The sequence below is a fragment of the Pogona vitticeps genome, chromosome 13, assembly GCF_051106095.1.
Source record: "Pogona vitticeps strain Pit_001003342236 chromosome 13, PviZW2.1, whole genome shotgun sequence".
Classification (NCBI taxonomy): domain Eukaryota; kingdom Metazoa; phylum Chordata; class Lepidosauria; order Squamata; family Agamidae; genus Pogona; species Pogona vitticeps.
The window spans coordinates 16,469,394-16,490,438 of NC_135795.1; the positions used below are offsets into that span (position 1 = coordinate 16,469,394).

At 44.9% G+C, this 21,045-nt stretch overlaps 1 protein-coding gene across 6 annotated transcripts in view; it reads right to left on the minus strand.

The window, feature by feature from the left end:
- SDK1 (sidekick cell adhesion molecule 1) overlaps positions 1–21,045 on the minus strand; it is a 574,835-nt gene that overhangs the window by 114,981 nt on the left and 438,809 nt on the right. For all 6 annotated transcript variants that reach the window (XM_020802390.3, XM_020802389.3, XM_020802388.3 and 3 more), the window contains 3 exons: positions 16,774–16,883; positions 13,652–13,802; positions 11,202–11,439 (listed from right to left, as the gene is read on the minus strand). In XM_020802390.3, the coding sequence (XP_020658049.3) occupies positions 11,202–11,439; positions 13,652–13,802; positions 16,774–16,883 (499 nt within the window). The remainder of the gene's footprint in view (positions 1–11,201; positions 11,440–13,651; positions 13,803–16,773; positions 16,884–21,045) is intronic.

The window sequence follows — 21,045 nt, forward strand, 5'->3', positions numbered from 1 at the left end:
TGGTCACCATTTTCATCCTCCTGGCAAAGAACTGCTCCTACCCCGCTGTTAGACGCATCGGTGTAGATGATCAACTCCCGGTCGAAGTCGGGAGCACGCAGCACTGGATAATGGATGAGCGCCTCCTTCAACCTCTGGAACGCCTCCTCACAGTCGCTGGTCCACGGGATGCGGTCATCAGTCTTCTTCCGCGTCAGATCGGTCAGCGGAGTCGCCATCTCGCTAAACCTCGGGATGAACTTTCTGTAGTAGCCCACCAACCCAAGAAATGATTTGACTTTTTTCTTGGTGTTGGGTCTGGGCCAATCACGAACGGCTTCTATCTTGGCCTCTAGGGGTTTGATCACTCCTCCCCCTACTATGTGACCCAAGTATTTTATTTCTGGGCTACCCAGCTGACACTTGCTTGCCTTTACTGTTAGCCCTGCTGCACTTAACCTCTGCAGCACTATCTCCAGGTGTTTCAGGTGATCTTCCCAGGTATTGCTGAAGATCCCTATATCGTCAATGTAGGCCACAGTAAAGTCACTGAGCCCTGCTAAGGTCTAGTCCATCAGCCTTTGGAATGTGGCTGGTGCATTTCTGAGACCAAAACTAAGGACTCTAAACTCATATAGACCGAAAGGGCTGCAAAATGCGGTCTTTTCCTGATCCCGGGGATCAATCCTTAATTGCCAGTAACCCTTTACTAGGTCCAACGATGAAATGAACCGACAACCCCCTATGGTTTCAATCAGGTTGTCTAGCCTGGGCATTGGGTAGGCATCAGGAGTGGTTACGCGGTTTAATTTCCGGTAATCTACACAAAATCTAATGCTCCCATCAGGCTTGTCCACCAGGACTATCGGAGAGGACCAAGGACTAGAAGAGGGGACGATTATGTTCTCCCTAAGCATCTCGTCCAGCTCCTTCCGCACCTTGTCCCTATAGGGTCCCATCACTCGGTACGGGGATACTGCTTGCGGGGGTGCATCCCCTGTGTGGATCCGATGCATCACTCCCTTCACTATCCCCGGCTTATTTGAAAAAACCTTATGATATTTAGTGAGCAGCACTTTTAGTTCTTGCTGCTGGTCTTGGGTGAGTGCAGGACTGATCTTCACCTCATCTGGGTTGTATTTCACTTCCCCTCTACCCTCCCAGAAGGGCAATTCAGCTTCCTCACTCTCAGCTGCTTTTATGGCAAATAAAACCCTCTGTTCCCCTCTGTAGTAGGGTTTCAGGGCATTCACATGTACCACCCTCCGTGCTTGGTGTTCCTCCTGTTCTATAAGGTAGTTCAGGTCCGACATCTTGGAAATGACCCTGTATGGTCCTGCCCATTTGAGCTGCAGTTTGTTCTCTTTGCAGGGCCTAAGCCAAAGCACTTCCTCCCCTGGGTTAAAGTGCCTCTCCCTGGCTTTCTGGTCATACCAGGTTTTCTGTCTGACCTTCTGAGCTTGCAGGTTTTCTGCTGCTAGCTCTAGGTTTCTCTTCAGGTCATTCATTAAAGTGTCTATATACGTCACAACATCTTGTGGGTCATCCTGGGTGATCTGCTCCCAATTTTGTTTGATTAAATCAAGTGGACCTTTTACTTTTCTCCCAAACAAAAGTTCAAACGGACTGAACCCGGTACTGGCTTGGGGCACTGATCGGTAAGCAAACAAAAGGGATTGCAGCTTCTGGTCCCAATTGTTTGGATTCTCTGCCAAGTAAGCCCTAATCATGCGCATCAGAGTCCCATTGAACTTCTCCGTTAACCCATTATTTTCGGAGTGATAGGCAGTGGTTTCCTTGTGTTTAATTCCACAGATTTGCCATAACCGTTTCATGAGCTTTGATGTAAACGAGGTGCCCAAATCTGTGATTATTTCTGAGGCAAATCCCATCCTGGACATATACCCCACCAAGGCATCTGCCACTGTGTTAGTTTCGATGTTAGTCAAGGGAATGGCTTCGGGGTACCTCGAGGCATGGTCCACAATGGTGAGAATGAACCGGTTCCCCCTCTTTGTGGCCTTGGGCAAAGGTCCCACAATATCCACTCCTATACATTTGAACGGGGTGTCAATCACAGGCAAAGGGCACAACTTCGCTTTGGTCCTGTCACGGTTATTCCCCTGCCTCTGACACACATCACACTGTTTACAGAACTACTTGATCTGCTTCCCTATTTCAGGCCAGTAAAAATTTTGTGTGATTCTCTGCTGTGTTTTGTTCACCCCCAAGTGCGCAGCAAACATGTCAGAGTGCCCCCTTTGTAAGATCATGGGGCGATACTTTTCAGGTACCACTAGCTGACTTCTGATCCCATCTCCCCCTTTTGAGATATTCATCAGGGTCTCTCTATATAAAATTCCCTTTTTCCCGTGAAATCTCACTGGGGTTTCAGGTGTTAACTGGGTGTCTGTCACCTTTTCAAAACACTTTCGGAGAGTGGCGTCTGCCTTTTGCTCTTGGCCAAATTTGCTGTCTGTGGTTAAGGTTTCTGCCACAGCTTCGGGACTACCCTCATCTGCTTCAGCCTCGGGCTCTTCAGTACCCCCCTGAACTGTCCCCGTGGTAGCTTGTGAGCGTGTAATCACTAGCACCCGTTTCACATGTTCAGCCAGGTCATTTCCCACGAGCACGGCTGCTGGCAGAGTCGATGAAATCGCTAGACGCCAAACTCCCCTCCAGCCTTGAAAGCTCACAGGTACCTCAGCTACTGGCAGTGAGATCACCTGCCCCTCAATCCCTGCCACCTTCAGGCTCTCATTTGGGATTATATGCTTCCTAGGAATAATGTCTGGATGGCACAGGGTCACCTGGGAACAAGTATCCCTTAGCCCCCTATACTGATGGTCAAGTATTCCTACGTCCACACCAGCGGTCTCAAACAATTGCGAATCTGTCCTAACTAGTAAGCAGCGCTTGACCTCCACAAGAGGACCATTTTCCCCAGCCTGATCAGCAGATGTAACTGGTCCAGAGTGAGTCGCCATGGCAACAGGCTCCCTCAGTGGCAAGGAGCTTTGCTCTGTCTGGACACAGAACACAGCTTTTGGCTTGGTTCCACTCAAATCATGAGGCAAATTTCCCTTTAGCTGCTTTAATTTCTCACACTCTGAGATTAGATGGCCCTTTCCTTGACAGAAATAACATTTTCTGCTGTACTTGGAGTCTTTCTCCTCTGTTTTTGGTTTTCCCTCCAAAATCTGAGGTCTTGGTGGTTTCATGTCAGAGGGCTTCCCTTCAACATGGGCCCCTCCCCCTTGCTGGTTTTTCCCTGGTCCCTGAGAGTACCTGCTGTAGGTTTCTTTGGGCTTACCCACAGTTTTTCCCTCAGCACCTAAGGGCTTCCTTATTTGGGAAATAAAATCTGCGATCTCTGCCGCTTCTGTCACAATTTTAGGTTTCCTCTCTCTCACATGGAACTTTAGTTCCCCATGCAGGACTGAATAAAATTGTTCCAGCGCTATCAGGTCTTTGAGCTGCTGGAAGGTCTCTGTCCCCTCCTGAGACAGCCATTTCTCTAGCAACCTCACCAGTTGGGCCCCCACTTGGGTAAAAGTCTGCTCTGTTTTTTTTGTGAGTGACCTGAATTTTTGCCTCAGCTGCTCAGCATTTATCCCATGCCGGGCAAACACCAGTTTTTTAAACTCAGCGAAGTCTTTCAGCAGTTCCACTGGCATCTCTGCATAGACTTCTGCCAGGCTGCCACTGATTAAAGATCGCATAATGGTCATCTTCTCAGTTTCCCTTACTGAGAAGTCCACAAACGCTCTTTCCACGAGGGAAAAGAACACCTCAGGGCAATCTCCCTTGTTGTACACAGGGAATTTCTTCAAGTCAGTTTTAGACAAGCTGCCTTCCCCATTCCCTGGGTTCCCCTCATTATTATTGTTATTCCTATTTCTACTCATTATTTCCAGCTTCTTCAGCTCAAACGCCATTCTTTCTAACTCAAATTGTCTTTGTTTCTCTTCCCTTTCCATTTCAAATTGTCTTTGTTTCTCCCTTTCCCTTTCCTCCATTTCCCTCACCCTCAGTTCATGCTGTTGGGCTAGGAGCATTTTTCTGAGTTCTGAGGTCAGTTCTCCCGTGCTCTCATCCTGCACTGAGCCAAATTCCTCCTCAGAACCTTGGTCTCCCTGTGGTTCTCTCACTTCACCCATTTCTGCCATTTGGCTTCGAGTCAAGGGCATAATCCCCCCAGAACAGGCTGCCTTCAAAAGTCACGCCTCAAAATAAAACGACGACTTTTTTCCTTTTGCCTCAGAAACAGCCTTCTATAGACTGCTGCTGTCCCTCCAGCACCAACTTGCAACTGTTGCTAGGCAGAATCCACCCCCTCTGCTAGGCCTCTCAGCAGACAGGCTAGATCACTGTTACTTCACGCAGCTTTGCCTCAGCCCTTTCCCGCCAAAACGGGTTGCCTCAGAGCTCCCTAATCTAGTCCCCCAATCTGAGTTTGCACGTTCTTCCACTAGCCTACCTCCCCGTGAGGTAAGCCTAGAAGATTACCTACGCGCCCTCAGATTTTCCCTGACTAGACCCCCCTTGCTCTGGGCACACTAGCCAAGGCTTTGCTGGACCACTGGGCAACTGGACCCGTCGTATCCCACCCGCTGGACACCAATAAATGTAGCGACCCCAGACCTACTGGAGTATCCCACCCTGTAGTTAGGCTGCCACCAACCATTCGCTCTACCAAGTCACCCAGACCAGGAATGGATTTTAATAAACAAGAAAACAAGGTTTATTGAAACAACAAACAGGGTAAATAAAAGGATCAGGTAAATAGGATACTGGAACTTGGTATAGTCCCAATCATACACATACAACAGATTGGTTCTCACGGAACACTTTAAGGTAACGCACAGACCCTGAACCTATCAGTTCTGGCTACCTAGATAGAAACCTGAACCTATCAGGTATGTACTGTCTGACGAACAGTTGGACCCAGTCTGACCCACAGACTCCAACTCCACTTCTCCACGTCAGCTCCACTACGATGGACTTTCCCCAAATATATATACAGTACAGCTCCTCCCCCCTGATGTCCCGCCTTCCACTCCCCATAGGATGGAACTTTCCCTCCAAACCCATGACAGACAGGTACCATCAGTGCTGTATGTGACAGCCACTCTCTCTTTTAAACTATCAATTAAAGGAGAAATGATGAAACAGCTACACAGCTTACTTGAATTGGCATCATTAGGGGACACCTGCTTAAAAAAAACGGTTGCACTGTATGACCCTCCAGATGTTGTTAGGCTGGCTCTCCCATCACCCTTCATCATTGGCTTTGCCAGTTAGGGCTGATGTATAAGATCTGGATGACCATACATTGCCCACCTGTGGTCTAAACCCGTTTCCCACTACACATTGCATGGGTCACCAAAATCTGTTGCATGGTTTAATAAAAACTTTCCAGCTCAATTCTCTGCATTAGTTTCTTTGTCACTAAAGGCAATGGAATAAGGTTTCTTTTCATAGGAACTCATGCAGGTGTCTTTATACTGAGGTTGGATTCCATCTAACCCACCATTGTTCACTCTGACCAGGTGTGGGTATCCAGGGTATCAGACGAAGAGACAATATCCACTTGGCGTATGCTTTGATCCTTTTTACTAGGCTTTCTGGGATAGAATTTGGGAACTTCTGCATATAAGGTATGTGCCCTACCATTGTGCCAAGTTGATTCAGCCCTGCAGCTTTTGATACTCTCCAGCAGAGGCTGCAAATCTGCAGGGAAAATCTCTCTCTCTCTCTTCCACAATTCCGCTACTAAGTAAACTCCCTTTGAATGCAGTACTTGGATAGCCTTCTACTAATCTGGTCTGTAGCTTCTTCAAAAATGCACTCTGTCTTTCAATTAGAGGCCAAAACTGTATGTGACAAGGCGGGGAGAGCCTGTAAGCTCCCCAAAATGAGGGAGGGTTAACACATTAGAGTGGGCTATCATGACGAGGAGAATGACAGGTAGAAAGCAAGTCCCACGGAAGAAGCTCAAAGGGTCATGAGAACAAAGGCACTCACAGAGCGTGCGAGAAGAGGAAAGCAGGGCCAAACAGCAGGTACAAATATGAGAGCTTAATGCCTCTCACAACAACCCAGAATAAGAACAGGAAAAAAGTCCACTGGTCCTCCCCTCCATTATGAAGCATCGTTATTATTTTAACCTTGCTCTGTGCTTTATTTGCGAGCCACCTTGCAAGAGAAAAAGAGACACCCCTGCCCTGACCTCGTTGACCTCAACACAGCCCTGTAATAATAATGCAGCTGGAATGCACTGCTCATCTCACCAAGCATTTCAGGAGCAGCAGCATAGAGTAAATAGGATTCTGATTGTCTTCATCTCAGCATTTGTTATTTGGAAACGGGAAGCAGAAAAGGGTCGGTCAACATTTCCCACAAATGAGCACCTTTGAAATCAACACAGTTCCTGTCTCCACGTGAAAGCTTTTATGTGCAAAGAAAAAAGGTACAGAAAGCTGAGGCAAGGCCATGCATAGAAACTTTTTTGGGGAAAAAATGTTTTCGTTCAAGAAAAGAGACCCAAACTCTGCAGATAATAGCGATCCTTTGCTACAAACTCTCATTATCTATAGAACAGACTAAAGGGTTGTAAAATCTAGTTGCCTTTTACAGGGAAACTGAAGCTGCTTTAGGGGCAACACGAAAAATAAATCAGTTTCATCTGTGTCCCCCCCCCTTCTGCAAAGGGAAGTGGGTAGTAAAGTGAAAAAGAGAATTCTCAGCATCCTCACCCAATAACTATACTTCCCTAGCATCTTGGTAAGTGTACTGCTATGAAACTTATCTGGTTTTGTGCAGTGGAGATGCATGATTGTAACGCTGCTCTTGTTTCAGAGCTCAAGAACATCTAGAACAGGACAAGAGCATGCGTTGTCGTGGGAGGCTTGTCAGATCAGCCTTCAGCAGACTTCTTCGCCCCTTTAATGGCTCTCAGAATATTGTTCCCTTCAAAACGGAAAGTGAGATGACCTGAAGGGAATGGAGCTCAGCAAAATCCTGGTCATGGGGGGTTTCAGGGTATACACAGTTGGACTGGTGGGTGTAAGAATGTGCGGGGGGGGGGTAGTGCACTCAGTGACTAAGAAGTGGTCAGAGAGCTGACAACAAAAAAGTTGGTAGGAAAGGCACCTGGTAGGATTTCAAAGGGGATGGGTGTAGGGGGGATTTCCCTCAGTTTGGACTGCCCCATGCTGTACGTAATGATCTGGGGTGGTTCTGCTGCCAAAGCAAAAAAGCCACCACCATCTGTTCCCATATTCAGCCCAAAAGACATACCTGATAACAGTGAAACGTATTCGTGTCACATAATAGGGTGGGATGATGACTTCAGGCAGATTTGCTGGACTGCCATTGATGGCTGCCCATTATTACCACCTGCCCTCATTACTGCAGCAGAGCCGTTCCTTAGCACGGCACCCCTGGGCCGTTCCCCAAATGCCTGGCTCTGAAAAGCTTGACCCTCACCTCTCAGTGTGGGCATGATTATGTAACAGTTGGCTTTACCGCTCAGTCTCTATGGCCGCTCACGTCCTGGAGACCGACGGCAGCCTAAAAATATCTGTGAGGGCAACAGGGGCAGAACAGAGCTGAAATGAGTAACTGTCAAAACAGAGGTACTTGCCTGTTTTTTTTCTTTTTTCTTTTAAAGAAGTATTCTGTACCAAGGACATGCTAGTGCAGTGACTGTCTTGTCACCTTTTCTCCTAACCTAGAGCGAACTATCTCCTCTGAACATAGTTTCTCCTTCACTCTTTAAACACAGCAGCCCTGCACACTTTGGGTCCACAGAGCAGGGATCAGTAATGTTTGTCTTTGGGATAACAACTCCCAGAATCTCGGTTGTGCAATTACCCTCATCCCAAATACATTTTCTATAATCATCTTAGAACTACAGAGCTGGAAGGGACCCCCACAGATCATCAAGTCCAGCCTCTGTCAGAAAGGCCCAGTAGGGGAATCAAACTCCCAACCTCTGGCTCCACGGCCAGATGCCTACATGACTGAGCTATCCGGCACGCTCATGGAGTGCCCTCTTCGGAACACAGAGGGCTGCACATTTGAAATGGGTGCCGTTTTAGTTTACAGTGATTGGAATGTGCATTTTCCGAAGCTCAGATACCTCCGCCCTGAGTTTCTATGTTGACAGTGTCTTTTTAACAAAGAGCAATGGCAGTTCTGCTTGTGAAGAGCCATAACAAGAGGGAGCAGCACAGTGGATGATCAAGCACAAGGCTGTGCCTTCAAACGGGATCCTCTGTCTAAACCATCCCGAGAGTAATCTCTCTCACTATGAAAGCCTACAGGGAAACACATCATATAAACTCCTTAAGAAGTGGAGTCTACTATGAACGGCCCTCACAATAATGGAAATTTGTCATGTTCACTAACCTAATGCTGGAATCCAACCAGCGTTTGCCAACAAATAAGTCTCAGTGATCACACTAGAAGTTCTTAGAATAGAACAAGAGTGTGGGATGATTACATTGCCCCTCCTCTTCTCTCTGCCACATCACCTGCCAGACAGATAAGGAACTCTGGGGGAAACTGTGGGGAAGCTGAATAGACCAAGTGCTTTTAACGAGAACCACCACCTGAGACTCATGGTGGAACTCCAACTAAAGCTTTCGGGGCTTCAAAAAGATGTTGTCTTCAAGCAAAACTTGCAGAAATAGCTTTTCTTCCAGCATTTCCAAGCCAAGATCAGGGATGTGGTGACACCCAAAAAACTAGTCTTATGATTTCCAAGCTCCACTAAAGTCTTTCTTGTTGCAGAATACTAAGACCTTGAGCTACCATTTGGAAGATCAGATACAGCCATTCACTGCTTAGTTTTATGCTAAAAGTCAGTTCATAATGCAAACAGGCAGTTTATTTCAAGGGTAGCATAGGGAAAAAATGATCAAAATTATTTTGAATCATTTCTACCAGTCCTATGGGGATGTTATGAAACATCTGGATGAGTTTGAAGAGTGCAGGAATTCTGCAAAGCAGGCCACAAGTTCATCATATGTATTATCATAATTACCTTTGCTAACCCACTCTTGCCTCTGCTTGAGAAGACGGGTCCTACCCCGGCTTCTTTAGCTTTAATTGATCCCTTCCTCCAACAGTAATGAAGGCATTCAAATCTGAGGATGCCGAGCCATTTATAAGATGCGGAAGGGGGTGAAATCCCATTTAAGGTGACAAATGGGGCCCAGCCTTAACCGTGCAGCCACAGCCATCCCTTGTATGATTATGGAGACAAATGGCAACTGCAACCGCTGCTCATTGTGCAAGTTAGCTACAATGGTGATTTACTTTCTCTGTTGAATACTTAATTCAAGAAAGGTCACACCGCTCAATTATTCACCCACAGCAGAAAGGTAAATTACATCAGATGTGCATGGGATGGAAGCTGAGAAAGGAGCCTTGTTTGAAGTTATCTAGATAACAGCTTAATAACTACTTTCTGCAGATGCTAATGAGCTACTGGGGATTATTCTAGCCATAGCACTCTGCTGCAAAGGCTTGTTTTCTCCTGGCAGCTAGAGTCACAGAGCTTACCTTGCAGAGAGCTGCCCTTGCAAAATCCTGACCAACCAGCTAAGGACATAGACAGATTACAAGTATATAATTACAGGTTTGTATGCTAGGTAGGTACTCATGAGGTGCTGAAGAGCAAAAGAATAAACATATTTTGAAACTTGCTTCAGTGCCTGTGTTTCTACTGACTAACAGCTGGAGGAAAGTTGACCAGGCACCTCCAAATTCCACTCAGAGGGAAATATGTATTTCCCATTTCTACAGCATTTTCCTTAAGATGGGAAATCCTTCAAAGCTCCATGCCTGAACCAACAAACATGTATCCTACCATGTTTAAGGCCCATACTTTCCTCCTGATGGCCAAAGCGGAATCAAAAGCAAGCTGATCTGAAACATGCAGAGTGAGGAAAGCTCATGGCAGGATAAGCAGCTGTCTTTTAATTCTTGTGAGAGTTCTGCAGTGCCATGTCACTCAGACCTCTATGACTGGGAAACATGGGGTGCTAACCCATGGAAAGAAACCATGGCTAAAGACTCCATGCAGGCTTCCTTTCCACCAGCCTTCTGGCGATCACCGCCAATAAGATTGGGCGCTCAAATGCCCCTTGTGTTTGGAATTAATGAATGGTCCAATAATGGCCTGACACAATGAGGGGGTGAATAGAGATAGAGGATGTTGTCCACTATTTACTTAATTGCCAGCTCTATCAAAACCCCAGAAAAAAATTCCTGGGTAACATTTTGGCTGCTCTACAGGACGAAAGCCCCCAGACAAAGGTGGTCAGGTTGCTTTTGGATTGTGACCCATTTGTCACTTACAGAACAGCACTGTTAGCAAAAGCGGCCAGAAACATTCGCGCTAATTCCCTGAAAGCCATTGCAATCAATTGTGCTGAAGACTCCCAGATATGAACAGTCTCTTATTATTTTATATCTCCATGTTTTTATTCTGATTTTATTCGATTATATTTGTATTTTAAACAATTGTGACGGCTTTTAGCTAATACAATAAACTTCGGCTTGGCTTGAATGATTCTACACATCAGAGGTGTTCACCCACTGTACTGTATCTCTATAGGGCTCACTGCTCTGGGTAGCCTCTTTCCCACTGGGATCACTGAGCAAAAGTAAAAAAAAAGCAACTGAAACTCTGAAGACAAAGGGAAAACCAGCCTTCATGTAAAAAAAGGGCCCTCTGGGAACTGTTTGTCCCCAAACCTGGAAAATCTGCTTCTCAGACTGCAACTCCCAGAACCTCCCTATGGCCAAGCTCATGGTGAGGGAGCATTCTAGTACATGTAATTCTATAGTCTGGTTCATCTACTTCTCTGCTCATCTACTCTACTTTCTTCTTTCCTACAGGGGTGAAGTAGACATCTATTGAGATCCGCAAGGATATGAGGGCAACAGTCCCGTGAATTTATCTAATGCTCTCTTCTTATTCTCATTTCATTAAGTTTTCAAACATCTCTCTACAACAGAAAGGCTAACCTCCATTTTGATTGGAGTACCTGGACAACTTACTGTATCTCTCTGACAGACAGATATGTACTCAATAATTGCACTTCTGCAGAATGGTTTCTAGCATGCAAGCCTGCAACAGAATGTCAAAAGGCAGAAGAAAATTGGCAAAAGCAAAACAAAATCCAGTGATGAGTAAGACAGCTTACCAGACTCCCGGGTCCGACCTCGCACCACATCACTCCAAGGCCCTGCCCCAATGGCGTTGAAAGCCTGGATTTGTAGCTCATATTCTGTCCACTCTTGTAGGTTCTCAATGGTGTGTTCCCTCTCCAGCCGATCACTGATGACTTTAGTCAGCACAGAAGACAGCATGTCCACACACCAGTATTTGATCCTGTAACCTACTGACTCAGGGTTCCCATTATACTGAGTGTCAGGCAAGGGCTAGGCACAGGGGGGGAAAAAGAGGTTACTGGTGAGAGATGCGTCATCTGTGATGTTTCAAGAATGTCCTGTTATTTTATAATATTTTATAAGTTAACATTATAAATTTATTATATAATTTTTATAAAGAACAATGTTTCAGTTGACAAAGAGCCGGCATTCCTTATGGAATACCCCACCATAGGACATGGGGTGTCTTCTCTGTTTTAAATGCCCCTTAAAGATTGAGCAGTTCTAGTCTGCTTTCACACCTTTAACAAATGGATGCCAAACTTTATAACATGAAGCTTTTACTGATGCTTCTGTTTTAAATGCTGCATAATTAATTGCATTTTTCATGCTGCTGTTTTCTGATTTTACTCAGACAACTCCTCTGAGGAGGCCTTGCCCCAGAAAGCAATTTTAGATTTTTTACTCCTATAATAGTAACAACACAGAGGTGAAGAAAATCTTAAGTTCTAGTTGCATATTAGAGTGTTAGATCCTTATGTGGCAAAGACAGCACAAGAGGGAGGTACCAGCAGCCTTGGCTCAAGATTTGCATGGACAGGGGTATCTAAACCTAGCCACAGAGAAATCCCAGAAACAGCTCAGTGAAGACTGAGCAGGATCAGGGCCACAGAACACTCAGCCATTCCTGGAAGGGGTATTAAGATTGCTGGTGATGAAACAGGGAGTGGAAAGAACTGGTCTCCCAAACAGCAACATCCACATTACAGGACTTTTCTGCACACCTGATTCCTACATGGCCTTGGTACCCGGTTGCATTGATGTGAATGACGAAGCAGTCAAAGAAGTGAGCACCCTTGAGACAGAAATAAAAATGTCTACATTCAGTTTGTCCCACTTTGGCAGAAGTGACACTACAGGAAATCCTTTGCCCAAGGCCAACTCTGCTGAATGGAGAAGTGAGGCGTTCCCACAACTGGTAAGCATGCTGGATAGAAGTCAATCTGCCTTTGCCCCAACACCAGTGTATTCTCTGGGCCAATACATAAAGGCTTGTTTCAGAGCTGGTGCTTCCTTTTCTGAGCTATCATTAAAGGCTTCCAAGCATACCTCACTTTGGGTAGCAGCAACATTAATGCAGTTAATTGCAAAGTCACATGCTACCTTGCCTTTGCCTGCCTCTTTGCCTCTCTGCTGATTTAAACCATCTTTCTTGCTTACAATAACATCCTGCCCCTTTTACTGGGATCCAAAGAGCGACTTTAGACAGACACCCAGGACATGGGTGTATCTGCTGGGACTGGTGGCTTGTTTTCCCTTGAGCAGGAGATTCCCACAGCATATACCAAACAAGAGATGAAATTATTTCCCTGTTGATGCAAGAATGCCCTGTCAGCATAAAAATAAAAAATACAGGAGTTCCAGTATTTTGGAAATGTTTTCCTCCCCACTGATATGGAGGAAAGGTACTGCAGATTAAATTTTACCCAAGGGAATTTGGGGCACATATTTTGTACTTTCCAGAGAGAAATGGGAAGAAATGATATTGGGGAGTGTCTGTCCAAAGTGGCATAGAAGAGGAAATTGAAAGATGTGAACGAATTCTAGCCAGATGGGTTGGGCACAACAGTCAAAGGCACATGATAAATTCATTTATCAGTGGTCTGGCAATTTATCACCCGATTCCAGAGTTAATCACTTAGCTCTGTAATCTATCACATTGATATAACCTCCACAGCGGAACTGTTTTCCTAGGTGAAAAGCAACAACAACTCGGTGCCATTTAAAACTTTTAGTAACTTGCAGTGAACTCAGTCTCCTTGCTTTAGGAAAGCATTGCCATAAACAGAGAAGCAGGGATCTGATGAACTCCCATGATATCAAGCTTATAACAAAAAAAAAAAATTACGTTTCTATTATTGGCTCCATTAAAGAGCTCATCCTGGCTGGAGATTTAAACTAGAGATGTGCTTTGATTCAATACGAGCAGAGGAGAGATATGAAATAGACATAGTCAGGAAAAACGCTGGCGTGTGGGGAAGAGGACACTTAATGGGAGCTTGGACATGTAAGGTTTAAGACTACAACTCCCAGAATCCCCTTCAGACATTCTGGAAGCTGTTGTCCAAAGACAGCAATAATCCCAAAAGCTGGCTTTACCTTGTATACCTTGAGAAATCAGTTCTGAGCTATGACATCTTGCATATGGGAAAACTTAAAATGTCATTCTGCTTTCTACACCGTTCAGTTACCATCAACTTACCACCCAACGGACCCAAAGGCTGGTCTCACTGGCTGTTCTTACAGTCACACTCCCTGGTGCCATGTCTGGAGGTGCCTGGAGGGTTTGGATAACCCGAGATGGCTGACTCAGTGGGCTTTGCCCAACAACGTTCACCTGTCTCATCCGGAACCTGGAAGACAGACAAGGGCACACACGTACAATACTGAAAAGTTTCAAAGGGCAAGTGCGCTCGAACTGGAACCACTGGGATATCTTTTTTCTTCAAAGACAATAAAAAGCCATAAAAAACCAGGGGATGCAAATCCGTGTCCATCTCACTTGCTAGACAAGGTGGCACAGGAGCATTTCTCAGCACTGCAGGAGGATAGGAGAGACGTTTGCCCATTTGTGAGATTGGTTTTTGTATATTACTGTAAAGCCACAAAATGTAAAACATAATAACTGCTACTTTGGGGCACAGACAGAGAGTAGCCTTTCCACACCAAACAAGCCTTGATTCACCTGCATCTGTGAGGCTTATGAGGCATTTTGGAGAACTAAAACCTCCTCCTTCCTCATTCAGTGAAGGACCTTCAGTTCTACCATTAGTGAGAAGGAGAAAATCTGTTTGAGATTCTCAGCTCATCATGGTCGATGACAGTGGTATGTAGCAAGTTGCAACAATTAAAGCTGTCATTATCTCCCATACTCTTATTACATTTTCTGCTCTCCTAATTGTCTAATAGTTCAGACAAGGGATCCACTGAGATCAGACAAGGAAGAAATCAAACCAGGAAGATTCCCATTGGCCCCTACGATGAAAACAGGTTCTCATTAGACAAACACTGATGGAATCAATTCAAAGTTGCAACTCTGCTTTTTTGCTAAAGATGCTGACATGCCACATTGCTCAAGAAAGAATTATTTAATTATTTCTGGGCTGTATCTCTTCCCAAACCTTTTCACAACAGACACCTCAAAGGCAGGTAATAGAGAACAATCTGCTTCCTTCCTTTTGGGCACCACAAATTTATAAACATGAACATCTGGGTGGAAATCAGTCCACTGTGTTGTTCCAACCCATTTTCTTTGCAGATGGAGTTTGTCTACGGAGGGCAACGGTGTGGGAGAAAGTGACTTCCAGTTCAGGGGAAGATAACATGTGCTAAAGGCATTAGATACTGATAATTAGAGATGCCTACACAAACTCACAGAAGGAAGGGAGAGGCCTTTTGCTAAAGCTTTCTTGTGTTAACATGTTAGCATCAACTCGTCCCTGCTACATGCTGGATTTCTGGTTTTAAAAGACTGGGAACTGAGAGGAGCTTGGGCAAGCTTATGTAATGCCATTAGTCTATCTGCTCAAATCTCGTTAAGGAAGTGCATTAAAGGAAAATGCATTAAGCAAAACAACCCCATTAATTTCCCAAACACTGACAGCACACATAAGGAAAGGAGTACGCTTGACAAAGATGCAGTTTAAGTCCAATAATTTGTGCTTTCTATTCCTCCACGCTCCTTTTCATCATGTACGACTGCCGTGTCACGATCAGCCAAAATGATGGAGCCAATAAGCCCGAGTGGCACCAGAGAAATCTCATTTTATCACCGCAAGGACAACTGTACAATGGCTTCAGGGGACTCCCAAGAAATGGAAACCCAAATTCACTTTGGAGAGCCATTTATAGAGACATAACAGCAAGTTGTTCTTCACCTAAGCCAGCTAGAATCATTTGATGCACTTCTTACTAAGTAATGAGTATGATACTGGTGCCAGCTTTTTTTCTTAACTGGCTCTGCTCCTGTGACACAAAGCAGACGGATAGAAATGAAGCAGGTAAAGCTTTTGGCCGCATAAATGGCAAGGAAAAGCATGTTTAGTTCCTGGTGCAATTAAAGGCTGCATTGAGGACACTCTTCTCTCTTCATGGGACCAGAGGTCATCCAGAATTAACTCTTCAGGGACTCAGATTCTGTCATTCATAAGGAGAAGGCACTGCCCCCTTGTTGTCCTTGGTAATGAAAATGATGAGTGTGTACAGACAAGACTGGGCACACAAAGGAAAGAATAATGGCTGTGAAAATTGCCCAGGCTTTTGCACAAAATGGCACAATTTATGTAAACTGCAATCGGCATAAGAGCGGATTGACTGCAGCTTTGTTTCAGAGACATTAAAGAATCTGAAGGAGGTGGGTCTTTTTTTTAACTCCCATGCATCTGTCTTAACAATCAGTCAATCCCTTTGTGCATTCTGTAGGGAAGCCTTTGCTTCTCAAAGGGAAGAATCAAGAGTTTTGCAGAGATATACTCCTAACAAGTTACAGGGACCATAAGGGAAGGGAAACCTTCCTCTTTTACTCTCGCTGGAGGTAAGGAACTTTTGAGCGGCTTTCACATTCCTTGCTGATGTGTCTTTTAGGACTGAAACAGTCTAAGTCCATGAGCAACTTGGCCATCAGCATCTTCAGGTCCTGCTATGCAAGGAACAATGTTGGCTCAGGGTATAACGTTGACTACCTGTCGGCATCTTCTACCTCTAGGTTCTATCCAAGCAAATTCTCATCTAGCTAGATTGCCGTGTCCTAGTCCTGAGTGATCTATCTATAAAGTATTTGAAGGAAGCAAACTGGTAGAACTGTCAAAGCCAATAAAGCAATTGAGTTTTACAATTAATCTGAAAGCAAGATGCCCCTCACATAGGCGGGCATTTGTTGTAGCTTAATTCTGTAACATTACTGAGTTCACCAGGTATGGCGAAGGGAAGAAAAGGAAATATACTCACTTAGTGAATTAAGTGAAAGTGATATAAGGAGTGTTCGGTCAATTTTAGTGCAGTTTTCCCACAAATGAAGCAAGATCAATTTTAATTAAACCAGTGCAACTCTTATTTTAGACAAACGCTTTGTAGCAGGACACGTTATGTTACTCGGCAGCATTTTTTAGCAGTGCGCTTTATGCCTTGCTCTCATTTCTAGACCGATTAATTATTTTACCATGGGAAGGTGAAAATTAAGATGCATCAAGCAGAGCTGTTTAAGTACACGCTCTTCTAGGAGGTAAATTTAAAGCCTTCCTCCACAATGCCTTTGACCAGCTTGCTTTTGGCCTACAGGGTGGTGCCCCTTTCTTGCCACCAAAATGAATGACCAGCTGCTCTCACCTGTAGTGTGTATAAGGCGTGAGGTTTGGGATTTCTAACATCTGAGCATCTGATTCTTTCTCCACCTCACACAACGTTAACCACTCTTCTTCCTCTCCTATGACACCAACCTAGAGAGAAAAAGCAAGAGACAATGGCTTTTGTTTAGACAGCATCAGACGCTGGAAAGATGCCTTAAGATCACACAAGTTGCCATGTAATGTATGTATTTATTGTTGTGGTTGTTGTTGTTGTTTATTAATTGCATATGATCCTCACCCTTTCTTGAATGGGCCAAAGATGCATATATTGGTCTTCTCTGCCCAGAATTACCATCACAAGGAAACCATGGGAGATTCAAGACCACCCAGTGAGTTCCATGGCTGCATGGGAAGTAGAAACTGGATATTCCTAGAACCAATACAACACACAACCATGAGGCCTGCTCCTGATTTTTCTTTTCCTGGATGTTCCTAGTTTTGCTCCAGCACTCCAAGCACTACTGCTTCCTGGCCCTGTTCAGCATGTCTAGTTGGAATACATTCACACATCCTGTACACATTCACCTCTGCCCCCTTCCTCTCTTCTTTCCTTTGTATTAAATTACAAATTGAAAAACATTTGGGTCAGGGACCCACTCCTATTAATTTGAATTCTAGTTTAATTTGGGTCCTCTTGAAGAGAAAAGCAGCGTATTATTATTTCAAATAAATAAATAAAATTTGAAATGTGTCTATCTGGCCTTTCAAGTATACACGTTCAATGTAGGTTACAAGATGAAAAAACATAAAGAAATCATAGAAGTGGGTGGGAAAGAAGGGAAGGCTTGATCTTAAGGCCTGGTAGTCTGCACAGCATCTTGAAATTGAATGGAGAAGGAAGCCTACGCAGACCATCAAATGGGTCTCATCAAGCAAAGCAAAGGTGTTCAGTTCTCCCAGTGCTATTTCACAGAGGTGAAAATTAGAAAAAATTGGTCTTTAAACGCGAACAATATAAAAGTTTCAAAAGTACTGTTTGAAAGAAGAGAGTCTCTAAATTCTGCTTTTAAAAAAAAGTACTGTTCCCAGCTACTTCTGCCTAGGAAGACTGAATAAGTTGCGTGGTTTCATCCATGCAGCCCAGAGGAGCCATCAGCTCAGTGCCCAACAAGGTAGAAGCACGGCTACATATATCGTGGGTGAAAACGGTTTACTGATGTGAGTCTCCGTAGTTTTAAAAGAGATAGGTCATGCAAACGTTAGCCAGAAAAGGAACATAAGCTGGGAGCTTATTTCCCTCTTCTTTGCCAGAAAGAACCTTTATCATTCACTTATTGCTTTTTAATACTTATTTGATAAATTTACAGCCCATCTTTCCTTCAGTGATTTCAAGGCAGCAGATAAGTCTGTTTGTTCCCACTTTACTGAACCCCAAGGTTATCCAGCCCAGTCTTTGAATAAAAAAACAAACAAACTTGCATGCCTGAGTGAGGATTTGAATCCTGATCTCCTGAGTCCTAAGTTCAGCATTCTAGCCACTACACTACACTGCCTCTCAACTTTCCCCATAAGAGCTAGATCCTAAGTTGGTTACTCCTGCACCACTACCGGCTGCCCTCAAGTAAGCCAGAGATGGTACAACAAACTGGTAAGTTTTTATGGTAACCTGGATCCTTAGGAGCTGGGGAAGTACAGGATTGGGCCCAGAGAAAACCACAGTGAGATGAAGCCAGTCAGTAAAGCTGAGCAGAACTAGACTACCTTCGCTAGCATTTAAAGGAAATATCTATGTACTGTATTTCTAACTAAATGGTTTAGCTAAGACTACTTGGCCATTGTATCTTCTTTATAAAAAAAACCCCAGATGCAAAGAATTCCCAGGATCTTGCTTAGAATCTGGCTGTTCTGTTTTTCACTCTGCTGAGTGAACAAACTTGAATCGATTCTTAGAGTTCAAGGTTTTGGAAGACTCATGCTTCAGTGCAAAGATCTCAAATGGAACAAAGGAAAAAGAACAAAGGCACTTTAGATATCCCTGCTGGCTAAGCAGCGTGGAGACTAGGCAGTGCTTTGTATTAATTAGCCATTGTAAGTGGCCAACAGCCAGCTCAGCACCACACATCTGCAAGAACTGGGCCAGCAGGGTCAGAACATTAATGTGGATTTAAAACCTTTCTTCCCCCATGCCACCGTTCAGGGAGAGCGCTGGCAGTTCTCAAGGCAGAAGCCGCAGAATGAACACAGCAAAGGAGGTGGAGGAGGCCTGAAGAAATAACAGGAAGGCCACAAACTCAGAAGAATAGAAACGATGATCCTGAACGTACTGTGGCGAGAACACAGGAATCCCACCATGTTTGTTCCACTGCGGCAAAAGTGTGCAACTGACACACTGATCGGGTTTCTGGCACTAAATACAAGACCTTTTCCAACAGCAGGGGACAGAGAAAAGTAAACAACTGGCATGGAATGATCAGGTGGACAGTTATCTTCCAGGTGGAACTTCTGTACTTATTGTACAATTATTCGCTATTCAGGATACACAGGCAGCATTAGTGCAGGTGTTAAGAGGCGATGGGCCAAGACTCAAACCTTCCTTCAGTCATGAATCTCACTCGGTAACGTTTGGCCCATTGCTCTCCCACACCTGGCCAGCCTCACAGGGTTGTTAGGGGGACTATACTTTTTCTTTCCGCAGAGAAGAGGAACCATGCAGGGTACTCTCTCCTTCAAGCAGAGTATAAATGTAATGATGCAAATATGCATTCCCAGCCCTAAAGGATGTCAATCAATATATAATGTAGTGAGGGGCTTAGGGTCCATAGCAGTATTTCCAAACCTGGGGGGTGGGTTGCAAAGTGTTTTCTGAGCATTGCTGTGGGGCACCTTATATGTGTTGCAGCCCTTGTTTAATCATTTCTTCTTTGGCCGTGATATTAAAGTTAGGGTGTATGTTTGAGAAACAGGCCCTTTTGGGGAGGAAAAAGCCTCTGCTTTCTGGGAAGGGATTACTTTACCCAGTTAAAAATCCCTTTTTATGGAAACATGGTGGGGTGGGTGGGTTGCAGGTTACTTGGCTGTTCTAAAAGGCAGTTGTGACTCCTAAAAGGTTGGGAACAGCTGGTTTACAGAGAAGAAACTAAAGGGGGAAAGGGGAAGTAATGCAGGAACGTTTGATATTTTTTTTTCTCCTAAAGGGTTTTTACTTCTGGAGTAGCAAAAGGAAACAACACTGGAAAGCACCATGAAAGGATCTCCCAGGTGAATGTTCAAACCAGAGCACAGCATTTTCTCATTAGAGGAGATGATTGATACAGTCTCTGAGGGGAGAGATGACTCAGGCCCCGTCTGGAATGCGGGAAGATTCTGCCTAGAGAAGCCAGCTGGATGACAGGTGGTGAGCTACCTGCTTTGGGGCCTGGGAGGCCATTGACAGAATGGCTGCAGTCCAGAGACAATAATTATCTCTCGTGCACCTGGAAATGGCAGAAAGTTGTGCTTGCACAGTGGGAAGGGGAGAAGAAAATGCATTTGCTCTCAGTAGAAATGCCAAGCAAGCACCCACAGCAAAAGCTAAACAGGTGGAGTAAGTTTTCAGCACAGTGAAGAACTGGAGTGTTGGCACCAGATTAAGAGTGGGTATCATCTCGGGTCTGAGTTTTAGGATGCACATCGATGGGAAAGAGCCCTTCGTGCCACTCATCTCCAGTGTGGAACGTGGCAGAAATTTCACTCCTTCATTCTGCACAGCTCCACTACTCATGTGACAGCCTGTTGCAGTGTGCAAATGGGACCCCGTCCATCTGGAGGACAAGTCAGCCGTTTCCACAGCACACTGTAGAAGTGGACATGGGAAGCTGTCCTATGCTGGCCATGGGTCCCCATAGATCAGTACTGTCTGCGATGGTTGGCAGCGACTCTCCAGGGTTTCCAGTGAGAGACTATCAAGAGGTGAGCCTGTTCGTCAAACACAAAGCAGGGTATAGCCCTACCCCAGAAGTGCAACGGAGAACCTCCAAAGAGCTTAAAGCCCTTCAGTCATGTGTCTGGCACCCACACTTTGTCAGTGGAAGGAGGAGGGTTCAGATTTGTTTCTTTAATTCTTTTTTGCCCACCAATGAATAAAAGACATGGAAGTGTACTAAACCAGTCTAAAGGGGCCCTTCTGAAGTTCAAAACAATGTGAAATGTGTATGGGTTGTCCTGCCATGCAGAAGGTCTGGCTCCATGGAAGGACGGAGCTCCTGATGCAGGGATTCTTTGCCCCCACCCCCAACCAGGAAGGGACAAGCAGCGGGGAAACGAGGTTTCCTGT